The sequence below is a fragment of the Schistocerca serialis genome, chromosome 12 (assembly GCF_023864345.2).
Source record: "Schistocerca serialis cubense isolate TAMUIC-IGC-003099 chromosome 12, iqSchSeri2.2, whole genome shotgun sequence".
In the NCBI taxonomy this organism is placed as follows: domain Eukaryota; kingdom Metazoa; phylum Arthropoda; class Insecta; order Orthoptera; family Acrididae; genus Schistocerca; species Schistocerca serialis.
The window spans coordinates 112,825,773-112,838,170 of record NC_064649.1 but is presented as its reverse complement, the minus strand read 5'-3'; the positions used below and the strand labels follow the sequence as shown (position 1 = coordinate 112,838,170).

At 42.1% G+C, this 12,398-nt stretch overlaps 1 protein-coding gene across 1 annotated transcript in view; it reads left to right on the top strand.

Moving 5' to 3' along the window:
• Positions 1-11,194, top strand: part of LOC126427977 (uncharacterized) — a 65,722-nt gene extending 54,528 nt beyond the window's left edge. The window contains exons 4-5 of the mRNA XM_050089863.1: positions 3,719-3,865; positions 11,093-11,194. Of these exons, the coding sequence (XP_049945820.1) occupies positions 3,719-3,865; positions 11,093-11,194 (249 nt within the window). The remainder of the gene's footprint in view (positions 1-3,718; positions 3,866-11,092) is intronic.
• The last annotated feature ends 1,204 nt before the right edge of the window (positions 11,195-12,398 follow it).

Here is a 12,398-nt window from a genome sequence, read left to right as displayed (position 1 = left end):
CAGAACATGCTAATATACACGTCCTGTGAATATGATCGTCCTGTCTCTAGACGTTCAAGGTGTTTCTCTTTAATGTCAGTGTATATTTACCGTATTTTAACAAATAACCTGATGAACTTCAGATCATTTGCATTACTCCTTAATTTACAATGAAAGAGATTTTAGCTCTATTTGTTTTTAACGGTGGCGGAGAGTGCCTTACCTGGAAGACAGTGTACCTAGCAACAGACGGTGTTGCCGGGGGGGGGGGGGATCGAACTGTGGTGACCGATTTTGCAGTGACATGAAGGCACATGTACTAGAGAAGTCCATAAGTCGTTGCCGGCATTTTCTACTGTTTTTTAACATGTTGCGGCCCCGTCAGCAACTGTGATAAATTAGTATGTCAAAAATCCGCTTCAGTTGCGAAATGTTACTGGTCTCTTCTTTCTTTCGCTGATTCCATAGTCCCGCAGCGATCGCAGGGTCGGCGTGGCTACAGCGAATTTGGCAATGATAGTTTTAGGGGTGGCCGGATGCCCTCCCTGCCGCCACCCTGTACCCCCAGAGATGGAATCAGTGTTCTGCATCTAGTGTAAATCGTGAAACAGGGCGAACGTGTTTAAAAACGTCTGCGACGCCTGTTAACTGAGGCGGAAGGTGGGGACCAGCCGGTATTCACCTAGCGGGATGTGGAAAACCGCCTAAAAACCACATCCAGGCTGGCCGGCACACCGCCCTCGTTGTTAATCCGCCGGGCGGGTTCGATCTGGGGCCGGCGCGCCTACCCGAGTCTAGGAAGCAGCGCGTTAGCACTCTCGACTACCCTGGCAGGTAGTCTTTGACCAGGAGAACACAGGGAAAATATTCAACGTAGCGTCCGCGGCTAACCGACCGCTTACCACGAAGAGGGGCCGGGGCTGTTCCTCAGCTAAGTAACGCAGCTTGACACAGTACCACGGTACTGTAGCTTTTTGTGTGCCTTATTCTGGCGTGTATTAGTTTATTTTATACTTCTGAAGAAGGCTATATTACTCTAGCTGAAACCTGGGTAAAGACCAGTAACATTTCGCAACTGATGCGGATTTTTTACATATTCATTTCCTACTGTGTTTTTTATTGTTGTTAGACATGAGGATGTGTCTTGTGAAGCATATATGAGAAGAGATTAGTGTTTAACATCCCGTCGGCAACAAGGTCATTAGAGACGTGCAGCACTTGTGAATAGTTGTACACACCTAAGTGGTGAAAAATATATTACAGCTATTTCGAAGACATTTTCAATTCTTCACTTATCGAATTTTATGATTAGTAATATTCTATGTATTCTTATAACTGCTTACAAAATGCACTGGCTGTTAACTCAAGTTTGTCGCTGATGCACCACATCCTATCTTAAAACAGAGATAAGTCTTTCTGTTGTGGCGTAACAAGACAGCCCCCCACGCCACTCGGAAGTAGCCCGAAAGGCATGCGTTACACTCACGCAGACTAGAGATAGGTCTGAAACAGGATACGTAATGAATGCTATAAAGAAAAGTACGTAGCTTCTGGAATACTTAACTTTAATCCATCCTTGTGGTACATCACTCATGACGATACAAATGAGACTCTGTAGATTCAGGCAATAAACTACTAATGGCGCCTTGCTAGGTCGTAGCCATTGACTTAGCTGAAGGCTATTCTAACTATCTGCTCTGCAAATGAGCGAGGCTTCGTCAGTGTGCATCGATAGCTACGTCGTCTGTACAACTGGGGCGAGTGCTAGTAAGTCTCTCTAGACCTGCCGTGTGGCGGCGCTCGGTCTGCAATCACTGACAGTGGCGACACGCGGGTCCGACCGTATACTAATGGACCGCGGCCGATTTAAAAGCTACCACCTAGCAAGTGTGGTGTCTGGCGTGACACCACACTTTCATCGTGGAACACGCGATTGCTTGTCTTCAAAATTGAAAGGATGTGTTTGCAGTAGCTTCTATTTTAAAATGTTGTTAACCTGTAACTAGTTTTAGATAATACCTCTGCTTAGCTTCATTTGACTCATCACTAATTATTTAGTGTGATACAGTAGTAGCGTCAGAGATAGAATATTAAGTGTTGTGCTGACACGTTTTTTATCGATTACAGCTCTTTTAAATGCGAAATACTTACAAATGTATTTTTCCAAATTTGGCAACACCTTAATTCTGGAAAAGGCTGCACCAACAAAAACTGAATGGTATCATTCAAAAAGTCTCTGCGCAGTGCCGTATGAGTGTTAGCCGCGCGTGCCGTATGATTGTTCGCCTGCCTGGGTTACTTCCCTTCAAGTGGACTCTCCCAACATTCCACTGTTTCGTTTATCTCAGCCAGCGTCAGTAGTGTCGTTGGTGTGTGTCGGTACGTGTTGACGTTAACGTTTTAGTTCCTTTGTTCGTTTGTTTTCGTTTCTGTCATTGTTAAAATGATAACCACTGAAGAACGTGTGTTTTTAGTCGAACGAGTGTTCAAAGCTGGCGGTAAATACACAGTTTCAGTTCGTCAAACATTTAATTCAGTTTTCCCGGAGACAAAACTGCCGCATCGCGATACTGTGCGAGATTTGATTAACAAATTTCGAAGTACGGGTTCAGTGACAGATGCACCGAGAAGTGGTCGTCCTAGCGTTTTGTCTGAGGATAAACTACTCGATATTCCCGATAAAATGTCCACGGGTCCGAACAGCAAGAAAACTCGCCCAGGAAATCAATGTTAGTGTCGGAACGGCCCGCATAGCTGCAAGGAAGAAATTAGAACTTTCCCCATACAAAATCTGAGTCGTGCAAGAACTAAAAAATACTGATCATGGCAATAGACTGCATTATGGTCAATCGTTCAAAAATTTCTTTCAACTGAATGGAAGGGATATTCTTAATGAAACGTTTTTCAATGATGAGGCGTAGTTTCATTTATCCGGGTACATGAACTCGCAAAATTCTCAATGTGGAGTACTGCAAATCCATTGTGTATTCATGAGGAACCACTTCATTCTGTGAAAATGGGAGTTTGGACAGCAATTTCTAGACGCCGGGTTGTGGGTCCCACATTTTTCAACGAAGCAATAAACGCACAACGATACTGCAGTGATATTCTGTACCCATTCATAGGGGAACTTGTGTCAGGTGAAGTACTGAACGGTTATTTTCGACAAGATGGTGCATCCGAGCACACAGCTCGCGTTTCAATGTCACTGCTTGCTGAAGTTTTTGGTGATCATATAATTTCACAGGGACCTGACTATTTGTTCTGGGGTGCAACGAAAGCAACTCTCTATAAAATCAGTCCAAAATCCATCGATCCCTCGATGATTTGAAAACTGCAATATCCACTTTCAGTGCTTCTCTTACAGAAGAAATGTTATAGCTTGTGTTTGGAATTGTTTATTAGACGAATTGAATTGTTTATTCAACAACAGGGGAGGGGGGGGGCTGACACTTTCAACATTTAATGTGAAAATTTGTAAGTTAAAATGAATAATCAAAAATTTAATAACTTGTATTTCACTGAGTTTCTTTTCGCTGTATTCACTGCGCCGTACGGCACATGCGGCGAACAATCATACGGCACTGCGGAGAGGCTTTTTGAACACCCCGTATATTCAGCTTTTACTGCGCAGCTGGTTTGATGCGGGCTTCTGAGAGTGTTTCAGGGTTCAGCTCGTGTTACCTCTGATTTCCGGGACCTTTCTGTGAGACCCCTGTCTGGTGCTTTGACTTTGCAGGTGCTCTCGTGCCGCAAGACTTCCTGGCAACCAGCCATGGGCGGCTACGTGGCTCCAGAGAACGCCATCGTCTGCGGAAGGACGGCCTCTGGAAGGCCGCTGTACTTCGGAAGGGCATTCGACGAAGGCAAATACCACTTCGGAACGGTACGTGCCCTTTACACAGGTCCTAATATAAGGGTACGCCACATACAACCCTATTTCACTCGTGCGGCAGTCTACTTCGCTACCCTGACGTATGCTGTACTGGTGTCCACAAGCTCAAGTACCATTTGCGAATTAATAATCTTATTTCTAAAGGCTTGCCTAGCTGGCTAGACTACACAAATTTGACAATTCACAGTCACCAGTTTCGGCTACTGTCATGTTTAGATTTGTTACAAATCGAAAATCAGTGGTATATCGATCTAAGTTCAATTGACTGAGGCAAAATGTGTTCAAGGACATGTGATACATAAGAAAAATGCAAACTATTTACATGGTTAAGAGCCATGCATAGCAGCTATATACAGGGTGGTCCATTGATCGTGACCGGGCCAAATATCTCACGAAATAAGCATCAAACGAAAAAACTACAAAGAACGAAACTTGTCTAGCTTGACGGGGGAAACTAAATGGCGCTATGATTGGCCCGCTAGATGGTGCTGCCATAGGTTAAACGGATATCAACTGCGTTTTTTTAAATAGGAGCCCCCATTTTTTATTACATATTCGTGTAGATTGTACGGAAATATGAATGTTTTTGTTGGACCACTTTTTTCACTTTGTGATAGATGGCGCTGTAATAGTCACAAACATATAAGTACGTGGTATCACGTAACATTCCGTCAGTGCGAACGGTATTTGCTTCGTGATACATTACCCGTGTTAAAATGGACCGTTTACTAGTTGCGGAAAAGGTCGATATCGTGTTGATGTACGGCTATTGTGATCAATATGCCTAACGGGCGTGTGCTATGTATGCTGCTCGGTATCCTGGACGACATCGTCCAAGTGTTCGGACCCTTCGCCGGATAGTTACGTTATTTAAGGAAACAGAAAGTGGTCAGCCACATGTGAAACGTGAACCACGACGTGCAAAAAATTATGATGCCCAAGTACGTGTTGCATAACGATTCTGTGTCGCCTGGCCACCAACAGCTGTTGCAAACGTTTTGGTTCACGGATCCAGTTATATGGCTCCTTGTGTGTATAGCGATTTTACGACTATGACGTGTGGGGACTGAAAATGGCACCAACGTAATGCCGAAACTAGTAGCACATAAGAAGTTCATAAAATAAATTTCTACAATACATACGGCTGTTGGTAAATACAAGCCAGCCTTTGTCCCATGGTCCATAATGGATCAACGATGATTACATACTGCAACTGACTGAATGGTATAATACGTATTAGCCCACAGCCTCTGTGACAATGTATTATTAAATAAATGGTTTGTAGCATCGAAACCACACATTTCCGGACATAAGTTCATTAGATTTATCCGAGTTTGTACATGGTGGAAAAAACCACCCCGCATATGGTTAGAATATGTGGCTGATGTAAGTAGTTTTCATTTTGTCATGTATCACTTGGCCTGCTATAAATTTCACTTGAGCCAATTAAACATAGTTCGTTTCACTGCCGGTGTTCTATTTGTAACAGATCTGACGACGGCAGTGGCCGAAGCGGGTAACTGCGAATTGTAAAATTTGTGCGATGTAAACAGAACTTTACAAATAAAGTTCCATCACATGTAGGCAACTCATTTACAAACTTCGTCTCTTCAATTGATAAAAGTGACCAAATAAAGTGGCTCGTAAACTAGTTGTACGATATATCGGAGAAATAGTGGTTTTGAGATCGTTCTCTTTATGTGTTTATTGTGATTCTGCTGGAAGTGCAGACATTACTATACGTCAATAACACCATTCTTTATTTATCGAGGTGCTCGCTCATTCCGATGACATGATGGTCTTATTTTACATTGGTTGATATTCATTTGATAACCTCTTTTCGAGAATAATCCACTCTTTTCCAGTCCGCATGTATGTGCTTTCCTTTCTCTTTCAGAATTACAGTGTCATTTTGAAACGTCACAGTTCTTTTTCATCTGACTGAACTTAAACTCTGTAAGGTTTAACATATCTATACCAGTGGTCACATGATGTTCAGAGAGGCAGATTATATCAACTAGGTTCGATGACTCTGATTCATCAATGCACATAAGTAGTTCATTAATTTTACTTCTAAGCCCTCGAATATTTTGATGCACTAAAGATAGTCGCCATTTCACATTTACCGAGATGAAATCGGATGGAAATAAAATTTCTGCTTATTGCTGTAAATTTTTAACCAACAGCTGTGTTCGCTGATCCAATGTGCCAGGATTATGCTGTTTGATTTCTTTATCAAACTGAAGGTTTGTTTCAATCTTTACTTCTCTCAGAACTTGACTTAGTTCTGTCCTACCTATCCTAAAAAAAGTGCTGCTCCAACACCTATGACCACTGGTATATTACCACTCATGGCAGTGCCCCTCCCCCCCCCCCCCCCCTCTTACATTTCCTGCTATTATCCCAGCCAGTTTACCTGTCCCTTTCCTGTTGAGGTGTAGGTCATGTCTAGTATAATCCCTCCTACTCAGAGAATCAACAGGAACCAAACCAATATGTGACCCCGCACCTGACCGAAGCAACCGTTCCAACTCCAAATTAATTCTCCGACAGAAGAGTTTAAATGAGGTTGGTCATGGCTTCTCATAGCAGACACAAACTCAGCACTGCTGTATTTCGTTGTTGATACAATCTATGCCAGGTCACACTCTATATTGTACCCAAAGGATAGTAAGGATACGTAGGATGGATACATTAGAAAGCGAAGAGAATACCTATTTTGAAGTAATATTATTTTTGAAGAGAAGAATTTTGAGGTAACACTGCAGCACTGCACAGCTAGGAATGATTATTTTCAGCTAGTTAACTTCACCAGAGATGAGAAACAGACCGCTCCACTTCCCTGAATCATGGATTAACATATTAACTGATTAAGCTGTTTGATTTTTATAGAAATTCTCTGTGAACTTTGTACCCTTCTTTTAAATCGTTGTTCACTTTGTCAAGCAGAGTATTGTTCACGCTTATCTTATGTATGAAGAGCACGCGAAGTTTTACTCTTGTCTTTTTGAGTAATACTTCATTCCAAAATCGTTGTCTTGGAATACCATTTCATAGGAGCAGTCAGTCTCTCCACCTCACTGTTTGTCATTACGCATTGCCACATGCAACAATTTGAATACGTATTTAGGAAGAAAAATGTAGCCTAGCCGCTGCCTACTTGCTGTTTACTGTTGTGCTTTCGAGAAACCTGCAATAGTTTTGTCAAGACACGAGGGAAGTGGAAATTTGGATTAGGGCCAGATAATTGGTATACTTTCGTTGCGCATTTAATACAAAGTCAAGCTGCATTCAGATCAGTTACACTTCAGTTCATATTAGGTTCTGTAGAGTTCGTTTAAATTTCAGACAAAAACAAACATATTTGTTGGCCCTCGTTGGCAAGTTATCGACGAAAAGATCTGAAATGCTGTAAAGATTTAATAATGATAACATACTACAAACAGATCGCGTAGAGTAATGGGTAAAGTAGTGCGCTCGTATGTAAAAAATGCGGGCAGTTCGAATCCAGTCAGGCACATTGATACTTTTCTTAATTTTTAAATCTTTAGTGAAAGGACTCTGTAATTATGTTCGTTCAGTTAACAGGTCTAAAGACAATTTTTTCTATTAATTTGTCATGTCACGTTAGTCATCATATGAAATACATCATTTTCTGTCATTTTCGCCATTAGCTTTTCTCCATTTTCTTTGTTCATGTGATTTTAATTACTGTTAATCATTAACTTCGATTTCGTTGCTTCGTTTTTGTCATGCAACATTATCGTCCATGTTATTGCATTCTTTATTATTATTTCTCTTTTTGCATGAATTTAGTTTTATCTATAATCCCTGCTTTCGTTCAAATCATCATCCACGTTATTTTGTCCATAGTTCAGTAACAAATTATGTATTAAATATTTGTATGGCAACTGGCATCCAAAGCGATGTACACCCCGTAACGAAAAGTACGTCCTTGGAACCATTGCACAGTCAATATAATAAGTAATTAATATATATTTTGCTTTTTTAATCGTCAGATCGGCATTTTCAAAGGTTTAAACTTATGATAGATAAACAAAATTAATTACATTCAAATGCACAAATATTGAAGTGGAAAGAGAATGACAGGAAGAAAAAATAAGAGCAAGTGAAGATGTTAAAATGATGATTAAAATGATGTGACAGAGATACAAATAAAAGAAATTGTTTGTGAGCTAATTAATTGAATAAAAATAATGATCGAAGTAATTTCGATAGAGGTGTAAAAATAAAAGAAATCTATTGTACGTGATACGATTCAAACCAACAATCTTTCGCACGTGAGGTCAGCACCTTAATGGTTACGCCATGTAAGCAGTTTCCATATTTATACCATTTGGAAGCTATGCAGCATAGCGAGAAATTCCGCAAATTTTTCCGTCAGTTACTCTCAAACGTGTGCCACCTAGGTTAATCGTGTGATTCATTGGACTAACATAGACCACCGTATAGAGATTTTCAAAAAATCGATCCCACTGTTGGGGAAATCTCCTTGTCAGTCTCATGCACTAAAGAGTCAAAGAAACTGGGACACCTACCTAATACCATATAGGGCCTCCCGAACACGCAGAAGTGCCGCAACACGATGTGACATGGACTCGTCTAAAGTGGTGCTCGAGCGAACAGACACCAGTAATTCTGCGAGGCTGTCCATGAATACACAGAGTGCGAGCGAGTGGACATCTCTTGCAAGACGTTGCAAGACATTCCAGATATGCTAAAAAATGTTAATATCAAGAGGTCTGGTTGCCAGCGGAAGTGTCAAACTCAGAAGAGTGCTCCTGGTGCCACTCTATAGCAATTCTAGACGTGTACGGTGTCGCAATATCCTGCTGGAATTGTCCAAGCCCGCCAGAATGCACAATGGACATGAATGGATGCACATGATCAGACATGATGCTTATCTACGTGTCACCTATCAGAGTCTCATCTACTCATATGAGAGGTCCCATTTCACTCCAACTGCAAACGCCTCACACCGTTACAGAGCCTCCACCAGCTTCAACAGTTCGCTGTTAGCATACAGGGTCCATGGTTTCTTGTCTCCATACATGTACACGTCAATCCACTCGATACAGTTCGTAACGAGACTCGTCCGAACGGGCAACATTTTTCCAGTCGTCAACAGTCCAATGTCGGTGATGACGGGTCCAGGCGAGGCGTAACGGTTTGTGTCGTGCAGTCATCAAGGATAGACGAGTGGGCCTTCGGCTCCGAAAGCCCATATCGATGATGTTTCATTGAATGGTTGGCACGCTGACACTTGTTGTTGGCCCAGCATTGAAATATGCAGCAATTTGCGGAAGGGTTGCACTTCTGTCATGGTGAACGCTTCTCTTGAGTCGTCAGTGGTCTCGTTTTTGCACGATTTTTTTTCCGGCCGCAGCGTTGTCGGAGATTTAATGTTTTGCTGGATTCCTGGTATTCACGGTTCACATGTGAAATAGTCGTACGGGAAAATCCTCACTTCATCGCAATACTGACCCTTCAACTTATCTTAGAAGAAAGATTAATGAAAGGAAAACCTACGTTTCTAGCATTTGTAGACGTAGAGAAAGCTTTTGACAAGGATGACTGGAATATTTTCTTTCAAATTCTGAAGGTAGCAGGGGTAAAATACAGGGAGCGAAAGGCTATTTACAATTTGTACAGAAAGCAGATGGCTGTTATAAGAGTTGGGGGACATGAAAGGGAAGCAGTCGTTTGGAAAGGAGTGAGACAGGGTTGTCGCCTCTCCCCGATGCTATTCAATCTGTATATTGAGCAAGCAGTAAAGGAAACTAAAGAAAAGTTCGGAGTAGGTATTAATATCCATGGAGAAGAAATAAAAACATTAAGGTTCGCCGAGCAAAGGACTTGGAAGAGCAGTTGGACGGAATGGACAGTGTCTTGAAAGGAGGATATAAGATGAACATCAACAAAAGCAAAACGAGGATAATGTAGTCGAATTAAGTCGGGTGATGCTGAGGAAATTGGATTAGGAAACGGGACACTTAAAGTAGTAAAGGAGTTTTGCTATTTGGGGAGCAAAATATCTGATGATGGTCGAAGTAGAGAGGATATAAAATGTAGACTGGCAATGGCAAGGAAAGCGTTTCTTAAGAAGAGAAATTTGTTAACATCGAGTATAGATTAAAGTGTCAGGAAGCCGTTTCTCAAAGTATTTGTATGGAGTGTAGCCATGTATGGAAGTGAAACATGGACGTTAGGCCGTCTTCCGCTCACGTCCCAACATCGTGCAGCCCGCCTCCAGTGGTGTCGCGACAGGCGTGAATGGAGGGACGAATGGAGACGTGTCGTCTTCAGCGATGAGAGTCGCTTCTGCCTTGGTGCCAATGATGGTCGTATGCGTGTTTGGCGCCGTGCAGGTGAGCGCCACAATCAGGACTGCATACGACCGAGGCACACAGGGCCAACACCCGGCATCATGGTGTGGGGAGCGATCTCCTACACTGGCCGCACACCACTGGTGATCGTCGAGGGGACACTGAATAGTGCACGGTACATCCAAACCGTCATCGAACCCATCGTTCTACGATTCCTAGACCGGCAAGGGAACTTGCTGTTCCAACAGGACGATGCACGTCCGCACGTATCCCGTGCCACCCAACGTGCTCTAGAAGGTGTAAGTCAACTACCCTGGCCAGCAAGATCTCTGGATCTGTCCCCCATTGAGCATGTTTGGGACTGGATGAAGCGTCGTCTCACGCGGTCTGCACGTCCAGCACGAACGCTGGTCCAACTGAGGCGCCAGGTGGAAATGGCATGGCAAGCCGTTCCACAGGACTACATCCAGCATCTCTACGATCGTCTCCATGGGAGAATAGCAGCCTGCATTGCTGCGAGAGGTGGATATACACTGTACTAGTGCCGACATTGTGCATGCTCTGTTGCCTGTGTCTATGTGCCTGTGGTTCTGTCAGTGTGATCATGTGATGTATCTGACCCCAGGAATGTGTCAATAAAGTTTCCCCTTCCTGGGACAATGAATTCACGGTGTTCTTATTTCAGTTTCCAGGAGTGTACTTCCACCTGCATAATTTTTTCGTCAAGTTAATGATAGCGAGCTTTTTATACAACTCTCGAAAATATTATCGGAGAGCTGACTTGTTAAACACTTCTGAAGCTTCTGCTGAACTGGAAATGAATCAGTGAATGAATTTCTTGATTTTTGGAACCATTTCTTTTTATCCGCAGGCTGACCCGGAAGACGGCCTGCTCTACAGCATGGCGAACGGCGGCACGTGGTACGGGTGCGTCCGCACCTCCCAAAACTTCGACATCCTCGTCGCTGCCTGAACCCTTTTGCAGTCAGCCGATTTGGAGTGGTGTGTCCTAAAAATGTCATGTGTACTTATACCGCTATGTTACAATCTATCTAAATTGCCATATATCACACACTACTCACTTCAAAAATATGAAAAAATTACCACTTATTCATAAAAGTATTATGGCTTACACAGATTATCATAATGTTTGAAATGAATTTGATTGTGACAATCCAAATAAACTTTTTTTAATGTTTTAAATTTGACTTTGATTCCATACATCCAACACTGTGCTTCAATTTAAGAAGGCTAACTACAGTCCATAGAATCTACACACATTTCTGAGTAAAATGACATGAAGGATATGAAATTTGTGTTATTATTCAAAGAAGATCAGAAGATCAGTTTGGATTCCGTAGAAATGTTGGAAAACGTGAGGCAATACTGACCCTACGACTTATTTTAGAAGAAAGAACAAGGAAAAGCAAACCTACGTATCTAGCATTTGTAGACTTAGAGAAAGCTTTTGACAATGTTGACTGGAATAATCTCATTCAAATTCTGAAGGTGGCAGGGGTAAAATACAGGGAGCGAAATGCTATTTACAATTTGTACAGAAACCAGCTGGCAGTTATAAGAGTTGAGGGGCATCAAAGGGAAGCAGTGGTTGGGAAGGAAGTGTGAAAGTGTGACAGGGTTGTAGACTATCCCCGATATTATTCAGTCTGTATATTGAGCAACCAGTAAAGGAAACAAAAGAAAATTTCGATGTAGGTATTAAAATCCATGGAGAAGAAATAAAAACTATGAGGTTCGCCAATGACATTGTAATTTTGTCAGAGACAGCAAAGGACTTGGAAGAGCACTTGAACAGAATGGATATTGTCTTGAAAGGAGGGTATGGTGATGCTTGCGACACTTGAAGTAGTAAAGGAGTTTTGCTATTTGGGGAGCAAAATAACTGATGATGGTCGAAGTAGAGAGGATATAAAATGTAGATTGGCAATGGCAAGGAAAGCCTTTCAGAAGAAGAGAAATTTGTTAACATCGAGTAAAGATTTAAGTGCTAGGAAGTAGTTTCTGAAAGTATTTGTATGGAGTGTAGCCATGTATGGAAGTGAATCGTGCGCGATAAATAGTTTGGACAAGCAGAGAACAGAAGCTTTCGAAATATGGTGCTACAGAAGAATGCTGAAGATTAGATGGGTAGATCACATAACTAATGAGGTGGTATT